This window comes from Trichosurus vulpecula, chromosome 5 (assembly GCF_011100635.1).
Source record: "Trichosurus vulpecula isolate mTriVul1 chromosome 5, mTriVul1.pri, whole genome shotgun sequence".
Classification (NCBI taxonomy): domain Eukaryota; kingdom Metazoa; phylum Chordata; class Mammalia; order Diprotodontia; family Phalangeridae; genus Trichosurus; species Trichosurus vulpecula.
This window is the reverse complement of record NC_050577.1, coordinates 20,261,469-20,284,456: the sequence shown is the minus strand read 5'-3', so window position 1 is coordinate 20,284,456 and position 22,988 is coordinate 20,261,469. Positions and strand designations below refer to the sequence as shown.

Sequence of the window (22,988 nt, the reverse complement as noted above, 5' to 3'; positions counted from 1 at the left end):
TTCAAATCTGGCCTCAGACACTTACTAGCTGTGTGACCCTCGGCAAGTCACTTCACCCTGTTTGCTTTAGTTTCCTTGACTGTTAAATAAAGATAATAACAGCACCTGCCTCTCAGAGTTGTTGGCACATAGTAGGCACTTAATAAATGCTTATCGCCTTCCTCTTCTCTTCTAGTGTATTGCAGTGTCCAGAACTTTATAAATGCTTGTTGATAGATTGATTAAAGTTTTGGACTTTGTATGGGTATTGGCAGGACAAGGAGACAGTGTGGTCTGACCCGACAATCAAGAGGACCTTGATTCTAATCCCATCTCTAATCTTTAGTACCTGGGTGTCCTCAGGCCAGTCTTTTTGGGGCCTCAGTTTCCCTTGTCTGTAACATGAGGAGGCTAAACTAGGCAGCCCCTGCCTGAGGTCCCTTCTGGCTTTAGAGCAGAGATCCCATGACTGTGATTGGGCCATCCAGGAACGCCAGTCCTTTACATAAGAAAAAAAAAGTGGACCAGGGAAGTCAGATTTGCCTTGGGGATTCTTCTGGTTCACAATCAAACAGTCCATCCTTCCTCCCACATGACATTGGCTTGTCTGGGAGGGCAGGTGGGTCTCAGTGGGGAAGGTTGAGGAGAAAGAAGTCGGTACCCTCTGTTCATTCCCAGGGAGTGGGAGGGAAAACCAGAGGCCTGCCACTTTGGGGAACTTTGCCTAGCAACTCACCCGAGTGTAGAATGCCTAGCCTGCTCTGTGGGTATGTGTCCAGCCTTGCTTGCCTCAAATGATGCGGGCTACCTCTTTGTCCGTCTCTTCTGCCAGATGCCAATCTGAAACTCCCCGGGTGAAACGTCATTATCAAAGGATCAGGGAAAAAAACGAGGCTTCCCTATTACATCTGGACCAAATGAAAGGTCGAATCCCGGAGGCCAGTTTGGGTTTTTTCGAGGAAGGCCTCTTGCTGATAGCTGCCCCCACCCTCCCCATCATTGAAGCGCTCTGTCTTCGTGTCCTCGGGTAACTCTATGAATGTGCAGTTCTGTTTTGCTGGTTCCTGTATCGATTACACTCATTTGCACAAACCTCCCCACCCTATTGACTCGCCTGGGTGACATTCTCTGGAAAGGAGTAGAGGAAAGGATGCTTTACTGGTCCAAACAAGGGGGAACTGTGTTTCAGGGAAAAAAGCAAAAAAGCTGCCAGTGAGTAGGATGGCCTTGGTGAATGCGACCTCAGAAGGCTCCTGAGCTTCCTGCTGACTGATGCCGTGTTTTCTTGCATTGATTAAAGGCAGGAGGCCCATGGAGCATCTGGGACACTGGGGGTTCTGTTAAGAAAAGGACACTGGGTGACCAGGTTCTAGCCTTGCTCCAGAAGGGAGGCCAGCCTGGCCAAGGGGAAATGGTGAAGTTGGTCACCTGGAGGGTGGGGATTTGAGGGTCAGGCATTTAGTTTAGACGCCTGAAATCCCATGCCTTTTCACACACTCAGCCGTGCCTGGCCCATCTTTCTTTTTCCTCTCACTCTTCCTCCAAATGACTTTCACTGGAGGGAGGAAACAGGAGGCAAGTACTATCTGGAGGCACTGGAATTGTTACAGAGGCTGTGAACACCAGCTGTGAAACCAAGTCCTAATTGGGCATCTGGGGCCAGCTTCATTTGCTGTTTATAGCTTTTCTCCTTCCTTGCTCTGGTTTATTCTGTAATTTTTAGGACCCACAGAGCTGGGGTCTCCAGAGTGGGGCTATGACACAGTCCCAAGTTCATGAGACCCTAAGGACCCTGAAGCCAAGAGCCTTGAGATTAGCAATGCTTCCAGCCCAGCGCCCATGCTCATTATCCTGGGCAGCATGCCCTGTGGAGATACAGACTCAGAAAGGAAAGTTCTTGGCACTGAAATCCTTGGCCCTGTCCAGCGGTCCAACATCAGAAACAGATAGGATTTTATCGATGGAAATGTCATTAAAGAAGAGACATGACCATCTGCTTCATTGCCGCTCCCCAAAACCATGGGACCTTTCCTCCAGACTTCCTTCTCTCCCATTAGACTGAGCCCTTGATCGCAGGGCATGTCTCCCTCTTCTCTTGTGTCCCCAGTCCAAAGCCCAGTGCTCTGCGCATAGTAAATGCTTAATAAATGTTCTCTTCCTTCAGAACCTCAGATTCTTCACCTATCCCATGGGGATGGCCTTTGTCCTCCCTACCGACAGAGTTCTTTGTGCATTGTAAAGCCCCACCAGGATGGAAGCTGTGATTCCTCAAGATTTCTGGTGGGATGAATGAGGACGCTCCAGGGCAGCTGGGCACAGGACAGAGAGCCTGGGATCCGTAATGGGTGGACCAGAGCTTGGCTCCTGGCTCTGCTCTCTCCACCACGATCATCTCAGCCCAGTCACTGCTAGACCTTCAGTCCTCAGCTTCCCCCTCTACAAGAGCAGGTTGGGCTTAATGATCTCTCGGGTCTTTCCCAGCTCAGCTTTTTCAATGCCCTGTAGTAATAATAGCGAACCATTGTACGGCATGTAGAGAGACCTTCTACAAACTCCTTTACAAACATCACCTCACTTGATCCTCAACACTACTCTGAAGGAGGCTCTGCTCTCATTCCCATCTTGCAGATGGCAAAACTGAGGTAGAGGGAGATTAAGTGACTCGCCTAGGGTCACACAGCTAGTCAGCGTCTATGTCAGTATTTGCACACAAGACTTCCTGTCCACTATACCACCTAGCTGCATCTATGAGGGAAAAAAGACCCTTCCCTTAAAGAGCTTACAGTGTAGTTGGAGAAGTCCTTCTGTACATATGCTGTCTGTACAAAATAGAGAACAGGTAACTGAGGGATGGGGAGCAGGTGGGGCGATGGAGAAGGGCCTCCCACAGAGGGTTACACTTGGGTTGGAGTCTTCCTGACCTCTCGGGGTCCAAGATTCTGGGTATTTACCCATAAGAGGGATGGCATAGTGGAGAAAGGGCCTTGGAGTCAGGTAGACCTGGGTTCTAGTCCGGACTTTGACACCTCCTGAATGTACGAGACCCTTCCAGTGCCCCAGACCACCACCTGAGACTGAAAGGTTGCAGATACTGTGCGGCGGTGGAGGGAATTTCCATACAAGAATTCCCTGCCTCAGTGAAATCATAGGCCAAAAAAACCAAAACAGAAGTGGGCCGGGACGGGGGCAGGAAAGCAGAGAGGAAGTAGTGGTATTAGTGCTGGGGAGTGGGGAAACAGCTGCACTGTTGAGTGAATTGGTCCTCGCCTGGGATTCCCCAGACTGAATATGTCCTGGCTCCTCACCGTCTGCTTCTGACATTGGAAAGACTGAGAGCCCATCTGCTCCTCCTCCAGATGAGCCCATTTTGAGGCCTATTTGGTCCTCCTCCACTGACTGTGCTCGACTCTTCCAAGAAAGGCTGTCCTTGGAAGGTGCTTGCATCGTTTGGCAGTGGCTACAAGAAGGTCCCATATTTCCTGGATATTATGAACCTACGGTTTCTGCACTCCAGCGCATAAATCAAAGGGAGCCATCCTTTGGCTTTTGTGCACTTTCTGTGTCGGGGGAGGGGTGGCGTTCAGAGGGAATGTGAGTCAACTCACTTTAATAACAAAAAGAAATCAGATCCATAGCCCATCATTTGGGGCAGGATGCTGTTTCTGTGTCTGAGTAGGTAGCTCAGCTCCCAGACCGTCCTAGCCCTTTGGGGGTGACCCATGGGGCATCCTTGGAGCCTGCATTCCACAGGCCAGGAGTATGTCAGGGGAGAAAGCTGACCTTCTTCCTTAGCTTATTTCCAGCTCATTAAAATTGGGTTATTGATGGCTAGCAGGGGGCAAGATACAAGCCCTTGTGCTGAGGTGGGGGAGGGAGAAGGTGCATCTGGAGCCGATGATGGAATGTGAGGCCAAACAAAAGAATTCTTCTGTTAAAGAGAGGGCCCTGGTGATGCTGGGAATTTCTCTTCCCTAATGAAGAGGCAACGAATGTCTATTTATGAGTGCCATTTTTTTTAACCACCAAGACAAGGTAGTTTTCTCTTCCAGTCTTGGGTTCTTTTTATTTTCATTAAAAAATAAGTTTTACTGATGCCTTTCATTTTCCTATCACAGTCAATTCTGGAAATGCCTCTCTCTGTATCTTCTAAATGACTCCTCCCTTATTGATGTTACTGTGTCCAACCCTTCATGACCCCATTTGGGGTTTTCTTGGCAGAAATACTGGAGTGGTTTGTCTTTCCTTCTCCAGCTCATTTTACAGATGAGGAAAACCAGGTTAAGTGACTTGCTCAGGGTCATACCATTAGTAAGTGTCTGAGACCAGATTTCTGAGTCTCTCCCTGAGTTCATCAGGAAGATGAATCTATCCACTATGGTGCCACCTAGCTGCCCCCACCTGACAGTGGCCATGTCCTATAAGACTGTACGATGCTGTGTCATAGCAGTCCCTCATCTCTCTACTGAGAGGAGGGTGTTATGTCTCATTATCTGCTCTTTGGTCAACTAATGCTTTTTTTATTTGCTCAGAGTTCAGCTTTGAATGCATTTATTAAGCCCTTACCATGTGCCTGGAACTGTGGCAATCCCTGAGGATGCAAAGACAAAAAGTGAGATAACCCCTGCCCTCAGGGAGTTTACATTCTCATATGGAGAGACCATCCACAGAGCAAAGGGAGGATGTCATAGTCTAGACTCTAGATGCTAGAGAGTAATAGGGATGGTGAATAGGTCTATGGAGCAAGCAGTGGGCTTGTGAGAAGCAATAGTGTCATAGATAAGGCTATTGTGCCCTGAGCAATATATGGAAAGGGGGAAAATTTGAGGGTGTGGGAACAGGGCAATTGACAAGATGATGGAGGGTTGCTGTGAATAATATATCTAAGACTTTTTTTAAGACCTCCTTGGGCCATATGATGATGATGGTGATGATGGTGATGGTGATGATGATGGTGACAATGGTGATGATGATGGTGATGGTGATGGTGATGATGGTGGTGATGATGGTGGTGATGATGGTGGTGATGGTGGTGATGGTGATGATGGTGGTGATGGTGATGATGGTGGTGATGGTGGTGATGGTGATGATGGTGATGATGGTGGTGATGATGGTGATGATGATGGTGATGATGGTGATGGTGGTGATGATGATGATAAGGGCTAGCATTTATATAGCACTTAACTGTGTGCCAGGTTCTGTGCTAAGCCTTTTACAATTATCTCATTTGATTCTTACAATAACCCTGGGAGGTAGATGTTATTGTTATCCCCATCTTACAGATGGGATACTGAGACAAACAGAAGTGAAGTGATTTGTCCAGGGTCACACAGCTAAAACATGTCTGAGGGCAGATTTGAACTCATGTTTTCTGGACTCCAGACCCAGTGGTCCACCCACAGCCTCACTGACCACCAGTGGGGTCATTGGGTCAAAGAATACAAACAGTTTCATCATCACTTGACTTGCGTGATTGTCCTAGCTCATTTTTCAGAGCTTTGGGATGGTTTCCTGCATCTTTTGGTATGTGGCTTTCCCTTCCATCCCCTTTTAAAAGCCTAAAATGTTTAGAGTCAAGAGATGACTGAAGAATCATTATCTTTGATGGAAACAGGCCATTTGTGTAGTTGCTGGCCTAAGTCCCAGCATTGAGAGAGCTCTCTTTTCCCTCCCAAGGCCGAGCCGAGCCGGAGCTGGCAGAGGCATGGACTGGCAGGCCCAAGGCTGCATGTTAGCCTGGGCTCTCTCCCTTCCTTCTCCTCTCACTTTCTTTCTGTTGAGTCAGAGGCCACACAGGGAAGGCTTGGGCCCCAGGAGGAGTTCTGAGGGTGGGCCATGGTAGGATTCTGTTCCCTACTCCCACCCCCCTACTCCCCATCCTCCCAGCAGGCATTGGATGCTCAGGCTTCTTGGACAAGACAATCCAAATGGCCATATGCAGGATTTCCAGCCCAAAGACCAGACATAAGCAAAGCTCTGGATGTCTGAATGATGGAAAAACACTGGCTGGGGTGGGGGTGGCTCAAGTGAGAGGGCAGCTGTGCAGGAAGGTTAAATGCTCTGGGATCAAGACAGGATATTTAATGAATTTTCAGCTCTTCAGCTGCAGGTCAGTTTTTTTGGTTTTGACCCTGAGCCTTGGAGACACATGGGAATCTCCCTTTGGGAGGAGGAGTTTCAGTGAAATTAATCACCTCGAGCAGAAGGTTTGGCAAGCTTTGTGGTGCATGGGACAGAGGGCATAATCCAGGGCCTGCCAGATCCCTGCAGGAAGAAAGGGACCCCTGACTCAGTCAGTATTTGTGCCCAAGTGTGGAGAAGAGCAAGGGAAAGACCCAGCAAACTCCTGCCTCCTCAGAGGAGTTTCGCTGATTTAGCAGTTGTAAAGTAGTTCCTTTTTTATTGTTTTTTTGGTCTAAGAACAGGAGAGTGTTCAGAACGAACACAGATAGCACCAGCTGGGAGCCTCGTACAGACTGGAGCAGCCCAGGCTTCAGAATGATCGCTTCCCCAAACAGGAAACCACAAAATGTTAGAGATTAAGGTCACTAGATCACGGGGGAAAGAACACAGGCACGTCTTCGGGGTATTAGGATGTTCTGTGAGAGGGACCAAGAGAGCACTGGGATGCTCTCCGTGCCCACCTAATGACAAAAAACAGGCGCTTCTGGTACCCAAGGACAGAGCTAAAAGGGAGGGTCAGCTCAGGTGTGCCCCCAAAAGAAGAGCAGAGTTATCAGAGAAATAAAAATGGCAGTCTTCTCCCAATTGTTTGCTTTGGTTTTTCCTGAAGACTAAAGATTAAGCCTCTAAGTGGCCCCAGCAGGATTTGTTTGGGGTTTTCTCTTCCATATGTACTGACTGGGATGTGGGATGGAGTCGAAATGACTTCCCCTTAACATAAACTATTTAGCCAGATTAGAGGATCTACAACTGAAAGGGTCTGAGAGGGTCATAGCATCCAATTCCTTCATGTTTCAGATGAAAAGATTGAGACTCAAAGAGGAGATTTACAGGATCATGGCTGGGAGGGGCCTCAGAGGTCATTGATTCCAAATCCCTTTAGTTTATCATTTAAAAATACTTTTGTTAAAAGTTATGTCCATTCATGAGTGTCATTTTTAAAAATTATGATCTTGACAGTCATCCCACATCTTCATTTTTACAGCTGAAAAAATGGAGGCCCAGAGAAATGGAGCTGTCTTGCCCCAGGCCGTCCAGATAGTGACTGGAAAGGCCAGAATTTGAACCCAAGTACCAGGATCCAGACTCCTTACTTTTTTCTGCTGTTGTCCGGGGCCTACCCAGGCACAGATTTAGACCTGGAAACAGACCTTAGAGGCCACCTAGACCAGCCCCTTCATTTTAAATCAAGAGGTGGGACTTGCCCAAGGTCACAAAGTCGGTGGCAGAACTTGGGCTCTTTCCTTTTTTTGACATTGATTTTTTCCCCCTAAATGTCACAATTAGATGAGAGTGGCATTATGCCCTTCTCAGGAAAGGCCCTGCTCAGTTTTTGCATCATGGCTCTTATGTGGTTCTCAAGACTTCATTGCATTGGAATCAGAGCTTGGGTCACACGTAGGTCCTGAAGCGCTGAGAAGGTTAAGCAGAGAAGGCGCTTTTGGCCAGCAGTGGAGTGCAGGGTTGGATTTGTTGTTGAGTCATTTCAGTTGGGTCCCACTCTTCATGACCCTACTTGGGGTTTTCTTGGCAAAGATACTTCAGTGGTTTGCCATTTCCTTCTCCAGCTCATCTTACAGATAAGGAAATATTGAGGCAAACAGGGTTGAGTGACTTGCCCAGGGTCACAGAGTTAGTAAGTGTCTGAAGCCAGATTTGAACTCACAACTCAGGAAGTGGTTAGACTAAATGAACCTGTAAGGACTCTTCCAGCTCTAACTCTGTGATCTGAGGACAAAGTTAGTTACTTTTGACATCAAAGCCTCTGTGAGTATTTCTATCACATTGATCCCATTGTGGGTGAAGTCAATGGAATTAGAAGGGTGGCTTATTTATTCTCCTGCTGTATTTAGGATCATAGGACTGTAGATTTAGAGCTGGGAAGGACCTGTCCAACAGGGTAGTAAAGTGACTTACCTAGGGTCACATAGCTAGTAGGTATCTGAGGAATTTGAACCCAAGTCTTTCTGACTCTAAGTCCAATGCTTTCTCCCCTGCACCATGTTGTCTCCTGTGACTCCAAAATTTCATGGGAGTTGGGAATGCCCACTTTTTGGGATGAGTTAGAATCCTGAATAACCTGGTGATTTGTTCCTATCTGGACTCTGAAGATTGACTCTAAGCCAAAAATTCTAGCAGTGTAGTAGAATCTGGGACATGAAGCATTGTGCTAATCCTATAAGAGGGTTAGATAAATGGAATTCTATAGATTTGACTCCTCCTTCAAACTGGCTTGCAGTCATGAAGTCACCTTTCTCCTTCTCATCACTGACCATTTCATAGTATAATAGAACCAAGGTACTTGGGGATGGGGAGAAGTTCATTGGTTCTACATGCCAGCCTTGACAAAATCTACCCACTTTCCAGGTCCATTTCAGTGTTTTTGTTGGGTCTCTTCATTTCAGTTAATGCTGGATACAGACTTAATGCTTGAGTGAGGCTGTGTTTAATAAGTTATGAGCCCAAAGTGCCACACCCAGCCTTAGCCTAGAAAACTCAGCATGGTGGGTGAGCAGGAGCTGGGTCTAGGTTAGATCAAATTGACAAGGCCCTCAGTATTAAGCCTTTCATCTTTCTGTCTCTAAGACATCATACCCACTCTTCAGTTGATTTCTAAGGTCCTTTGTCTTCTCGGTGCCTAGCACATAGGAAGCATTTAATTTGGCCATCATTTACTTCCTGGATCATGTCTTTTATGCTGATTCCAGACACAAGTATTGTTTAAGGAAAAACTTCTAAACTATTAGAACTATCCCAGTTTTTCCCTGCCTTCTTAATGAGTGGGGTGGAGGGTGGGGAAGAAGAGAATTTGGAACTAAAAATAAAATAAAACTGATTAAAACAACGACAATGAAACTATTCCAGAGTAGAATAGACTGGCTTGGGAAATAGTGAGTTCTATCATATTTGAGTTATTCAAGTGAAAAGGGTATAGGGCCTGGATCCCTGATTTCCTTGGTTTAGGGTAATGCCAGAGCCAGATGAGGAAGCTCCCCTTACCAGTGCTAATCAGCCCCTTCTCTGCAACTTATCCTCTTAAGAGCGTTACATAGATCAGTAAGTGACTTGACCAGAATTACATGGCTAGGATGTGCCAGAGGCAGGATTTGAACCCAGGTCTTCTGGCTTCCAGACTATCTCTCTATTATCTTTTTCAGGGACAAATTGGACTCTGAGGTCCCTCTGAATAAATGCTTGATTGGTTAATTGATCAATAGGGAACATTTTCTTGTCCTCCTCTGCTTGGGTTTGAAAGGTCAGCTTGGGGAACCCATGGTGAGGCAGCCATTTCTGTGGGAAAAGAGCTGGGAGTCCTAGCAGATGGCAAGTTCAAAGGGAGCCCCCCGGTGATGTGGCAGGTAGAATGCTATCACAGTGTGGCATTAAGAGTCATTCATGAGGTAGCATAATGGTGGTGCAGTGAATAGAGCTTAGAGTTCAAACCCTTCCTCAGACACTGGCCCTGGGCATTGCCTCAGACCCTGGGCAAGGCACTTAACCTCTGTCTGCCTCAGCTTCCTCGTCTGTTAAATGGGGATCAGGACAGGGTTAGTGTGAGGATCAAGATAACACGCAATCTGCTTGGAAATGCTAAAGCGCTAATTAAAGGATGATGGTGATGATTTTTTTAAACTTAAGAGATGAAGAAACTAAGGGCAAGGAGGGGCCTTTTGTGCATCCCTGATGTCATTTGGAGGTGAAATCAGAGTTGAGTCACACAGCATTTCTCAGAGACGTTGACCTGAGCCTTCTTAGGTGGACATTCTAATGGCGGGCTGAGAGAGTGGTCGTGTGGTGCAATGGGTAGCAGGCTAGGTTTAGCCTTGGGGGTCCTGACTACCTGGGAGACCTTGAGCATTCTGAGCATCAGGAGGAATGTGAAAGGACCACGATCGATGAGTCAAAAGAAGTGGGGGAGGTGGGGCTTGAGAGCTGCATTTGAGTCCTGGGGGGCTGTCATGCAGAAGAATGACTGGCTTTGTTCTAATTGACCCCAGAAGGAGAACTAGAAACAATGGGTAGAAATGACAAAGAAGCAAATTTCTACTTGATGTAAGGAAAAACTCCCTAGTACTTAGAGTCTGCCTTGGGAGGTCCTGGGCACCCCTTCCCTCTTCAAACCAAGGGGGAATAGAAAGAGAAGAAGTACTTATGAAGTGCCTACTAGGTGCTAAGCATCTCACAGTTACCGTCTCCCTTGATTCTCAGAACAACCCTGGAAGGTGGCTGCTGTTATTGTCCTCATTTTACTGAGGCAGAACAGAGGTGAAACAACTCACCTGAGGTCACACAATTAGGACTTGTCCGAGGCTAGATTTGAACTCAGGTCTTCCTGACTCCAAGCCTGGTGCTCTATCCACTGCAGTGCCACCTAGCTGCAAGGGTTGGACAATATTTGTCAGATATGTTGGAGAGGGATTTCTTTTGTTGGTGCTGTTATTTTGGAGGGGAGTAGGCTTTAGACTAAACGGACACTGAGATATGGTTCAGCTCTGAGAGTCTATGATTCTGTGGCCTTAGGCAACTTCTTTTTAAAGGGAATTTTCTTTTATTGCCTTTGGCAAGTTTGGAAATGGGAATGGTTCCTTTTGACCTTGACTGCCAAGCATCAAGGTCAAGAAATTCCATCCAAAGAAGACTTATTTGTGGCATTGACCCCCAAACCTCAGAGAGATGTATGAGATAGGCTATAAAATAGCAATGAAAGGCTTAGTGGCAAAAGACATATTTTTTCAGGAATTTTTGTCCATAGGCTAAATGTCCTCCTCCTACCTTGTCGCCTTTGTGTCTCAAGAAATGAGAAAAGTAACTAGGTTTTTAGCACCTGGAGACTCTGCGTTTTCTCTGAGTTCCTTTTAAAAGTAGCCCTTTTTTGTCCCTCAAGCTAACATTTTTGTAGTGCCTACTAGGTGCAAAGACAAAAACCCTAATCATCTCTGCCTTGCAGCAGCTTACATTCTTCAGGCATCAGTACGGGAACCAATAATATACAAAATTAATTGAAGGTAATTTGTGAGGAAAGTACTAGCACCTTTGGGGGTGAGGGTGGGGATAGAGGTGGGGGAGGGAGAACAGGCCGGGTAGGGGCAGCCCGAAGAGGTTTCCTGAAGAATGAGGGCTCTTAACCTGGAGTCCCTGACCTTGTCTATTTTTTATTTTAATCTTTGATAATTGCATTTCAATAGAATTGATTTCCTTTATTATCTCATATATTGTGTGCCCTTAAGAACATGCTTCTGAGGAGTCTGTAAGACTCACTAGACTGCCAAGGGGGCCCATGACGTAAAAGAATGGTGCAATCCCCTGCTTGAGCTGGGCTTTCAATGCAAGGAGGGATTCTGAGAGGTAGAGTTGATGAGGGTGAGTTCCGCCCTGTTATTGGAGAATGCCAGTATGAAGGCTCAGAGATAAGAGGTGGTATATATATGAGAAAGGGAGGGAAGAGAATCAGCATTTATGGAGCACCTACTGGGCACCAGGCACTATGCTAAGCTCTTTGCAAATATCTCATTTGATCCTGGAAGAGAGCTGCTGTAATTATCCCCATTTTACAATTGAGGAAACTGAGGTAGAGGAGAAATGATTTGTTCTGCATCACACAGCCAGTAAGCATAAGAAGCTGGATTAAAACCCAAGTCTTGCTGCCTCCAGGCTCAACACTCTGGGCTTGTGCCTGCAGCTGTCTCTAGGAAGAGTGGGAAGGTCCTTTGTCAAGTCCTTGTCAAGAGGCATTGTGATAAAGGTGTGGAAGGCAGGAAAGCCTGGTTTAAGTCCAGTCTGACCACAGGCGACTTCCTCCATTTTCTGAGACATGGGAATCATGGTGCCTCCCTCGCAGGGCTGTTATTAAGCCTTCTTCCATCCTTCTGGCTCCAGGAGCGCCCAGCTGGGATACTGTCAGAGTCTATGGCAGAATAAATCTGGTGGGTGGTTAAAAATCTAACCACTGGAATTCTTGCTGGGGGAGGCCCACAAATGGAGGGGGGGGGAGGGGAGAGGGGGAGCTGCTTCACTTGATCCTTAGTCTGACTTTTTTACCCGTTGCATTTCACTAATGTACAACTGAGAAGTTAAAAAGGTCTTGCTTGCTCTGCGAGGAAAATGTTTCTACTTGCCAAAAACAATAGACCTTGTATCACAAAAGCAAGTGAATGCGGGCGGCTCCATCCTCCAGTCCCCGAATCACTGGAGATACTGCTTGTGAACTGAGGAATGGCCTTCACCCAGCAGTCTGGTCCATCACAATCTCTGCTTGAGGAGGGAATCAGTCGGAGCGGTTCCTAACTGTCATTTTTGTCGCAACTCATACCGTTCCCATTGTTCTTTAAGTAGAAAAATATTCCACTTCTCAGAAGTGCTGGGGCTGCCATCGTCATTCCTAACTTCTTACAGCATTTCAAGTTGACAAAATGCTTTACGTACGTTATCTCATTTGATCCTCACAACAAACCTGGGAGGGGGATATTGATATCAAACCCGTTTTACAAATGAGAAAACTGAGGCTGACAAGGAGTTAAGCATCTTGTCCAGGGTCACATGTAAGAAGTAGGACTTGAATTCAGGTCTTGCTGTCTCCAAATCCAGTTTTTTTTTTCCATTATACCCCAAGAACCGGCCATTCTTTACTGATAATGATTAGCAAAGTTATTTGCATGAAAATTGGAGGCTCAGCTTAGTAAGTGAATACTAGACTTGGGGGCAGTATCCCAAGATGGCCACTTAGAATCCATGTGATCCTGGAAAAGTCATTTCTGAGCTTTGGTTTCCCTTTCTATTAAAAAAAAAAAGGCCTAAAAATATCTTCCCTACCTGCAGAATTGTAATGAAGCTTAAGTGGGAGAATGGCGGTGTCATTGCAAGAGCTTTGGATTTGGAAGTCCAGGACTTGGGCTTGGCTCCTTAGCACCTAAACATCCTTGTGAAGTCACTTTGCCTCAATTTCTCCTTATGGACTAGCTGAAGCTTTGTGACAGTGCTTTGCCTTTGTTGAGTATCGAGAATAAGGAATACAGATAAGGGCCATTAGCACTGCAGGGGAGGCAGCACAGTGGACATTTCCAAGGGGACAGGAACAGTACAAGGGCTGCCATGTCTGCCTGTGCCACAGTTGTGTGCACATGACATTTTGTTGTTGTTTCTGGTACATTGGGACTGATCTCCACTGAAGTGCCTGCAGGGCATTCCCCATTGGGAAAGGACCAAGGATGATGAGTCTGCTTCAGCAAGGTGGCTCCGCTGTTTTCTTTCTGGGTCTTTGGGGATCTTAGCTCTTCTTTGTATCTGAGTCCTGCCTTCCCTTCACAGAGGAAACATAACTTAATAGCATTTGTACCCTCCAAATCCTCCCAAAGGTATCCGGGAAGTTCTGTGCTGAGGGTTTCCCCAGAGTTCTTTGGACATCTCAGGTCTTCTTTGTGTCTGGGTCCTGCCTCCCCTTCACAGAGGAAACACAACTTAATAACGTTTGTGCCCTCTAAATCCTCCCAGAGGTATCCTGGAAGTTCTGTGCTGAGGGTTTCTTTCCCCAGAGTGTCTGTGGCTGTGTTGGTAGTTGCACTTGGAGGCATTTGTCCATGGTGATTATGTGCCCCCTCACTCTCAGAAGCTGCATGGTGATGAGTATCTTTGGGCATCTCTCCCTTCCTTTGAGGCATGTCTGATAGGGTTGACGAACCTGACACTTGCCCCAGAAGGAGATGGAACGAATTAGGTGCACATCTGGCTTGTCTTGGGGATTGGTCTCTCTTCAGTGTAGGTCCAGGGATGAATGACTCTCCAGATGACTATCTTAGCCAATCAACTCTAATCAAGCCCTGCGATGTGTATAGGGCAGTGTGGCAGCCCTTCCCCATGGTCCAGATCCTATGTAATTGTTTGCACGTTGTTGGAACCAACAGCTGCGGGAGGTTTTTGCAAAGGCTGTAAGGAATCAAGGTTTTTGAGCAGCTCTTTCGAATAAACAATACAAATATTTTATTGCATGAGTCTAGATGAAGTTTGGAGAAGCCACTTTAATCCCATCTGACTTTTTTTCCTTCATTTTTTCTGAGGAGGGTGGGGAGAGGGGGGAGGGTAATGATGGTAACTGAAGAACATAAAGGGAACATGTGTTTCTCTATTAGAGGCACAAAGCCCTTTTATCTTACTTGGAGCCGTATCTCTGGGCTGCTGCTTGAGGATTTGGATGGCACAAAAGTCCTGTGTTATTAAGTTGTGTTTAAATCTTTTTCAGAAACTTGAGCCTTGAAGGCAGAAGTTCCTGAATGCTCCATACCCAACTTGGGGAGTCAGTCTAGGGTCTTTTCTTTTAGGAGCCCCAAGTGAGACAAAGTTCGCTTGGAATTAGGGAAATCCTCTTTGTTAGGGGTGAAAGAAAAAGGCTCGTCAATGAGCCAGTAAGCATTTATTAAGTGATGATTTATTAAGCATCCACAATGTGCCAGGGACTGTGCTAAACACCAAAAATGAAAAGCCAAAAAAACAAAAAACCCAGCCCCTACTCTCAAGAAGCTCAGTCTAATTGGGGAGATGGCATGCAAACAACTATGCCTAAACCAGATGTACACAGGATTAGTTGGAGATCATCAGAGGGAAGGCACAAGCTTTAAGGAGGATCAGGGGATGGTTCTTGTGGAAAGTGGGGTTTTAGGTGGGACTTGAAGGAAGTCAGGGAGAGAATTCCAGATATGGAAACTACTTTGTGGGAATATATTAGAAATCAAATTGAAAATTTTGCAAAAATAGAGAAGGGTGGACATAAAGTTATTCCTGCCTGGTTTTTTGGTTTTTGTTTTAGGGTGAGTATTTTTGGCTGCCTTTGGTTACTGATGTTTCTACTTTAGCCCCTCAAAGACCAGACTCCCTGAATGCTGCTCCATATTGAAGACACATTATGAGTTTCAGTCATCATCCACTCTAAACCATAGTTTACAAGCCCCCATCAATGTGATTCTTTTACCAGCCTACCAGAGGAGATATTAGCTCAAAGCAAAATATGTGTTCTTAAATAGCATAGTAATATTAGTGAAAAGAATCCTTGTCACGTATCCAGGGAGTAATAATTGAATATTCCTTCAAGTTAGAACAGATACATGAAAAGGATATTCTCATTATTTTGTCATGAGTTGATTTAACTAGAAGAGGAGTACAAGGTTGGGGTGCCCAAAAGACAGTTTGAGAATGACAGAAACATGGGATCTCAGGTGAATACCAGCATTTATTTGCCTTAAATAGATTTTTACTTTACATTCTAGTGATAGTCACAGAGGAAAGAGACATGACCGCACTCTGCAAGAGGACCACAAAGTAAGCTTAAAAATAAAGTCTTTCAAAAAACTTGAGTGATCTTTAACTTATAATTTAACATTGAAGTAAGTCAATTAAGCTCAATTTTGTGCTTAATTGTAACTCTTATTTTCAAAATACCTGTACTTTCAACTCACATACACCTGTATCCATGGACAACAGGAGTTAGGTACTTCCTCTGAAAAATGTCAAAAATTTCAGGGAGCAGGTGAGAGCTTCTTAAGTTTGTTTCAAACCTTCTTTGCTACTGACCAGTTGATTTGAAAAAATTGGGGGGTTTTAGTGGATCGTAAATTCAACATGAATCAACTCTGTTATATAGGCTACTTTTAAGGGAATCACAACTTTCAGGGATAAGGAGGTGAGATTAGTGTTGTACTCAGCTCCAGGCAGACCAGTGTGGTTGTAACTGAGGCACCATGGTTTAGAAAAGATGTTGAAAAGTTGGAGAGTGTCCAAAGGAGGATACCAGGATGGTGAAGGGGCTTGGTAATGTCATATGATGGCTGATTAAAAGGACCTTGAGATGGTTAGATTGTGGAAGAGAAACCTGGAGGAGACCAGGAACTGTCTTCATGTGTTTGAAGGGTTGATACCTAAAATGGGTATCAGGCTTCTTCTAGGAGCCATGGGCTCCAAGAGCCTGATTTCAGCTTTGTGTAAGGAAAAGCTTTGCAATGAGAGCTGTCCAGCTTTTGAGAGGTCTTTCTCAGGAGGTGGTACTCTTCCTCACTGTATCTATTGAGGCGAAAGCTTTCTTGACTCTCAAGAGTGTCATAGAAGGGATTCCTGCTGAAAGTTGGATGTAGCTAATGTCTCTGAGGCTCCTGCCAACTCTGAGATTTATGGATAACTCTATGGCTAATTTGCATGCCTAGGTGAAAGTGAATGCCACCTCTGAATGCCACATTTTGAGCATTGAATTAGTCAGAGTATGTACGTGTGTACACATATGTACACAATATAATAGGCACATGTGTATATGCACACTTGTGTGTGTGTGTGTGTGTGTGTGGAAGCCTTTTCCATTTGCCCCAGCTGCTAGTGCCATCTCCTCTAAGGCTACCTTCCATCTAATCTCTGCTTATTTTTTATGTTCTGATTTGTATGCATTATCTTTCCCGTTAGAAGGTAAGCTTCTTGAGGGCAGGAACTATTTTTGCTCTTCCTTGTTATCCTTAGCACAAGGTCTCCACCTAGTAGGCACCTAATAAAGGATTGCAAATTGATTTATTGCTGTAGCACTCAGGCACTTCCCCTTGGCTAGTTTAGCCAATAGATTCCATCAAAGCCCCTGCATTTTAACTTCCTGCCTCATATCTGGATCTCATTGCAGGTGCTGATCTACAGTGGGCAGCTCGATATCATAGTGGCAGCGCCCCTCACCGAACGATCCCTGATGGCCACAAACTGGAAAGGACTCAGCGATTACAAAAAGGTGGACAAAAAAGTTTGGAAGGTGCACAGCTGTGATGTGGAAGTGGCTGGTTATGTACGGCAAGTTGGAGATTTTCACCAGGTATAGAAAAATAACAGGTGGTGGGGAAGGGAAAGGGCTCCCCAAAACATCTTTTGTTGTTGTTGAGTTGTTTCGGTCATGTCTGACTCTTCATGACCCCATTTGGGGTTTTCTTGGCAGAGATACTAGAGAGGTTTGCCATTGCCTTCTCCAGCTCCATTCTACAGGTGAGAAAACTGAGGCAAACAAGGTTAAGTGACTTTCCCAGGGCCACACAGCTAGTCAATGTCTGAGGCCAGATTTGAACTCAGCTCTTCCTAACTGCGTGTGGTCATCTATCAACTTCATCACCTAGCTTGCCATGCCCCAAATATCTAGCAGTTCTTCCAAAGCCAGAGGATCATTTACTGAATAAGGAGTTTCTAGGTTTCTCCTTTTGCAGACATGATCGTAACAATGAGGCAGAATGTGGGAAGGAGGCATTTGAAATCCTCTGTTTCACTTGGGCCCTCCTGATGTCTCATGGCAGAGTTAAGGTGACCCTGGAATCTTGCAGGCTATCACAGCCACGTACAGGGGCTGGTAATTCTTGCTAAACTGGGAAGACTCCAAAGCATGAGCCTCTGGATGGCTGGTGTGATTTTATTCAAAGAGCAGGCTAGCCAAGTTTGGAGAGCCTTGTGCCTGAGATGGCCAGACAAAGGGATGGATATTTTGGCTTCTGAAAACCCATCTGCTAAGTTCCAGGAGAGCTGCCATTTGCATTGGTGGAAGGAGTACCCATGTTGATTAAATTATAGATCCTTAAAGTATTGAGGTACATTTAGCCAAGAGTACTATTTTTTTTAAATTAAGAAATTCCCTTGGCTACATGAATGTAATCGAATATTTCTGTGCTATAAAATCCAATGACTATAATAAATACAGGGAAGCATAGAAAGACTTATATGCACTGATGCCATGGGAAGTAAACAGAGCCAAGAAAACAATACATACAATAATTACAATGATGTGAGTAGAAAGAACAATGACCACAAAAGTATCAAAAATGAATGTTGTGAAATTATAAAGCACGAGCTTGGCCCCCAAGAAGAGAGGTGAGAAGCTGCCTCCCCACATTCCTTTGAGAGGTGAGGATGGGGTGGGGTCCACAGATATGGAATGAGGCATATAATTTCAGGGTTGGGTTTTTTGGGGGGTGGAGTGGGAAATGTATTGATAGGTTTTGCCAAATGTTTCTTTTTTCTCTTCTTCCTTAAAAAGAAAAAATCTTTGTTGTAAGGGATGTCTTTTAGGGAGTGGATCGGAGGAGGAAGAAAGGGAAATTTAAGCAATGCAAAACCGAAAAGATGTCATTACAATTTATTTTTTAAAATTTAAAAAGAAAGTCTCTTGGATAGCCTGGAAGTTTTTAAAAATGTTACTGATATCGGGTTTTCTATCACCTTGATTTCCTAATATATCCTTCCTCCTCTTCCTCCCAGGGAGCCATTCCTTATAACAAATTATGAAAAAGAAATAAGGGAGCAATTCATTGTCAACCACATTCGACAAAGTATACAGCATTCCACGCTCACAGTTCCCAACCTCTTCAAAGCAGAGAGGGAGATTTTATCACATCTTTTCTTTGGGGCCAACCTTGGCCATTATAATTTTATTACAATGGCTTGGTCATTACAGTATTACAATATAACATTCAGTTTTGATTTTTTTTAACCACATTCAGGTTCTCTTTTTGTCAACTTCATTTTGCATCAGTTCACACAAATCTCCCACACTTTTCTGTATTCTTCCTATTGACCATTCCTTACATCACTGTCAAAATCCATCACATTTGTGAGCCACAGTTGACTTGGGTGCCTAATCTTTGACCTAACTAATTGGGAACAGAGCTGCTTTTTTGGAGCTTCAGATCATGCCTTGTGTTGCAATAATTTTGTACCAGGTAATAGTGAAGACCCATTCATGGAGCAGCTACTAGGTATGAGACAAGAAATTAGAAAAGAACGTTAGTCACATGGGGGAGCCAAGCTGGGAATCAAGCAGACCTGGGTTCAAATCTTTCCTCTGTGTCATATGAGTTACATGACCTTAGCCAAGGCATTTTTCTTCTCCAAGCATTGGTTTCCTTTTCTGTTATATGAGGATGCTGGACCAGATGGCTTCAGAGCTTGCCTTCAGCTGCAAATCTATGGTATAAGTTGGGAAACTTGAACATACTTGAGGGTACACAGCTGCGCCCATATGTTGTTCAGGTAAAGAGCTATACATATGGGCTGAAGGTAATCCACTACACTTAGTAAATGCTTACTAAACATTTATTGACCTGACCTGAATTAGCTTTATCTCCAGGCCTTATTCTGAGATGGAGAGTGACCTCTTTGAGCTTAGGGAGGGGAAGTGTTGAATCCATCAGGATACTTGGAAGGTCCTCCAATCACAGCATGCCTCTATCCATGATTCTTGATGTGCTCTTAAAATGTGGTACTCTCAATTCAATCCAATAAATATTTATTAAGGGCAAGAACAATATTAGGTTGGGTGGCTGGGCGGGAGTTTACAAAGACAAAAAAAAGATATAGTGCTCTACCCTCAGGGAGTTTCCTAAGATATACTAGCAGAAATAAGATAAATAGCTGCAGATTGTAATCCTGTACTTACAGAGTTGAATGAGAGAGTTGAGAAGGAAAAGATCCTTAATGAGTAAGGAAAATCAAGGAAGAAAGTTTCCATAGAGGAGGCAGGTGCTGCATTGGGCTTTGAAGGATTTGTTAATAGGAGGTGGGGAGGCATGTAACACCTACACAGTTAAGAAAATGCAGAGAATATACAGAGTAATTTAAAGAGGGAGAGAGAGCTGACAACTGGGAGGGATCAGGAAAGGCCTCACGTAGGAGGCGGCCCTCGAGCCCTGCTTGGAAGGTGGTGGAGGCCGGCGGAAATCCGTTCCGGACACAGCAAGCCCACAGCTGCTGCTGCCACCTGTTATCAGCAGCCTTGCCCTTGGTGTCAATGGAGATCTCAGCTGTGTGGCATTTGCCGGGGCGGGCGCCTGGATTTTTGTCTGAACCCACCTGGCAGGCCAGACTGCCTCTCCTGAGAGATATCACGCCCCAGAGGTGGAAAAGGCAATTTGGCTTCCAGGCTAGCTCTTGTGGCCAATATCCGCCAAGGTCCCTTGATCCTCCTTGAGAAGGCAGAACCTATCTGGGGATGAAACAGTGCTTTTCTGTCTGCCAGAAATGGGGTAAGAAAAGGAGTGAGAGCCACATGTGTTAGCGCTGGGGAGGATTTCAGCGCTCAGTGAGGGATCTGCATTTTATATAGGTGATTTTCAAATGTTGGCGGAGATCCTTCTCCCTTACTGTTCCAATATTGTGAGTGGTGGGGGCTGGAGACGAGGGGAGCAAAGGAAAAAACTGTGCAGTAACAAAGGCATTCTCTGTGAAGCTCAGTTCTTGGAACGCTGTACAAATGTCAAGCGTCTAATAATGAAAAAAACGGACCTCAACTGTAGACCTGCTTTTCAGCATTGGTTGCATAAAACAGAAGCGTGTGTCTCTGTTTGCCAAGAAAGAAAGCTTGCTTTCTGCCAAGCACCACAGCTCTTCATTTTAAGACTGAAACCAAAGTCGACCTGTCTCTGGATGGGGGCCCACATTGTCCTCTAACAAGGATGACAGCCTCCCCCCAGCCCCAGCTTCCCACATTCAGGGAGGCCCCAGAAAGCTTCTTGGGAAACTGATTCCCATTACATTCATAACCAGAAAATGACCATGGACTTGCCTGTGGGTCCAGCCTGGCTCTTAGAGAACAGACAAAAGATGCTGGGGAAGTCTCAGCTGTGCCTCTCCCATTCCACTTCCTCTCCTTTATATTTTCTGTACTGGGGTTTTGAGATCCCAGAATCATAGATGCCAGGATTGGAAGAAGCTTCAAAGGCTGTACCTAGACAAGTTATCACCTTTCCAGCTTGACTGACAAGTGTTTTCCTAGACTTCATGGGGACCTCACTACCTCATAAAGCATATCATTCCCCTTCAGGGTGACTCTCATTGCCAGGGAAGTTTTCCTTGCACCCAGTCTGCAACTTCCCCCACCTTTAATCTTTTGTGTTTGTCTCTTGTAAAGCTTGGCAGCTAACTAGCTGTGTGACCTTAAGCAAATCACCTTCTGTCTCTTGGTCTCAATTTCCTCTTCCTTCCTCAGGTGAACATAATGATTGCTATGGGCCAGCTATACAACTCTACAATTCTGCAGTATTTCATACTTCAGGGGTCTGTGATTACACTATTGTGGGTCCCCCCTCTAGCAGACAGCACAGCCTCAGTCTTGAAGATGTTCATAGCTCAAAAATCCATCTTCCTGTGGCCAACCTGAAGATAAATTTCTCTGAACTTAGCTAGGCTGGTCTTTGGAAAACAAACATGTGGTCTGTTATCCTGAAAACAAATAGAGCACCTTCCTGTAAGCACTTAAATTGTGTGGAACCCACTGAGCTGTTTGTTTTGAATGTAAGCTCTTTGTGGGGAGGGGTTGTTTCATTTTGTGTGTGTTCATATTCGCCAGCCCCTTTGGCACAGTTGGTGCTTAATAAATGCATGTTGTTTGCTCTATTGACCGATTGATGCAGGGGAAAGAACATTAGCTCTGGAGTCAGATCTGACTTCAAATCCCTCCCGGCACTTATTACCTGTGTGGCAGATCACTGCCCCCATCCTCAGTTTCTTCAGCTTGCTGCCCGTGTGGACATCAAAGACCTGAAGTCACTTCCTCACAATGGTGCCCACAGTGGGACACTGAAATTGGGTGAACCCAAGAGCAAGACCTGGAGGCCAGTCCCAACAGCCCTGCTGCATTTTTAGAGAAGTCATTTCATCTCCATTTTGGGGGAGAACAGGACTTGGTCATTATGAGGACCAGGTGAAATGATCGGTTTGGAAGCAGCAGAAGCTCCTTGAGGGCAGGGAAGCTATTTCATTTTCATCTTCATATCTTCAGAGCCTTGCACAGTCCTTTGATAAATGCATGTGGTTGTGAACAGCCATTCCCCAAGTCTGAAGGTGTCCTTCCTTATTGCTGCCTCATGGTGTCTCTCTGGTCCTTGAAGGTACAGCCAGAGCATCACCTTCTGCACCCTGATCCCCTCCAGCTGCTTCCTCTCTAACCACCTTGTATATGACTACTTTGTATTTCATTGTACTCTCTATTTCTTCTCTATGTATTTATAAATGTCCTGGTTGCCTTCCCTGTTAGAATATAATCTCCTTATCTTTGTGGCTACTGAACTCAATACTGAAAGTACAAAGTCATAGTGGCTCTTAATAATTGTTGCAAATATCAGGCACCAATGGTGGGTTCTTGATGAACGCTTAGGAACTTCAGAATTGATTTTGTGACGTGGGAAACACTGGCACAAGACTGTTCACCATGGTGTGCCCACATCAGAGAAGGTGATGTGCTCTGTGAGCAAAGCAGAATGGAAACAGCTCAAAGGAAATGCAGGCTGCACAAATTTAGAGTATGCACCCCAAATGTTACGTGGGCTATTTGTGCCCAACCTGTGGGAGAGCATTCCAAGCTGGTATTGGTCTCAGCAGCCACAGTCGGACACATGGAAACTTGACCTTAGCGTGGTGATGTCATTTTGGTCCTCTTCGAGAACAAAGGACAACAACCAACCACTGATTGGTACAGGAGAAAAAATGCTGGCTTTAAAGTCCAAGGCTCTGAGTTCCAGTTCTACCTCTGACACTTACGTTACCTGTATGGCCCTGGTCAAAGCACTTCACCTCCTAGGCAGCCTGAAGGCTCTTTATGTGTTAGTTGATTGTTGTCTTTCGTGTTCAAAAAAGACCCAAATGACATCACTATGTCGAGGTCAAGGTACAGTGTGTCCGACTGTGGCTGATCAGACCAGTATGATCTGGGAGTGCTCTGCCACAGCTGGGTACAAATAGTCCATATGGACATTTGAAGTGGAGATGTCTCTAAATTTGCACCTCTCACATTTTTCTTAAGCAGCTACAATTCTGCTTTGCTCACAGAGCGCCTTTTTGCTGCT

At 45.3% G+C, this 22,988-nt stretch overlaps 1 protein-coding gene across 3 annotated transcripts in view; it reads left to right on the top strand.

Annotated features, from left to right (window-relative positions):
* The window catches only part of CPVL (carboxypeptidase vitellogenic like), a 122,435-nt gene that overhangs the window by 81,750 nt on the left and 17,697 nt on the right, over window positions 1-22,988 (top strand). For all 3 annotated transcript variants that reach the window (XM_036761487.1, XM_036761489.1, XM_036761488.1), the window contains exon 12: window positions 16,802-16,984. In XM_036761487.1, the coding sequence (XP_036617382.1) occupies window positions 16,802-16,984 (183 nt within the window). The remainder of the gene's footprint in view (window positions 1-16,801; window positions 16,985-22,988) is intronic.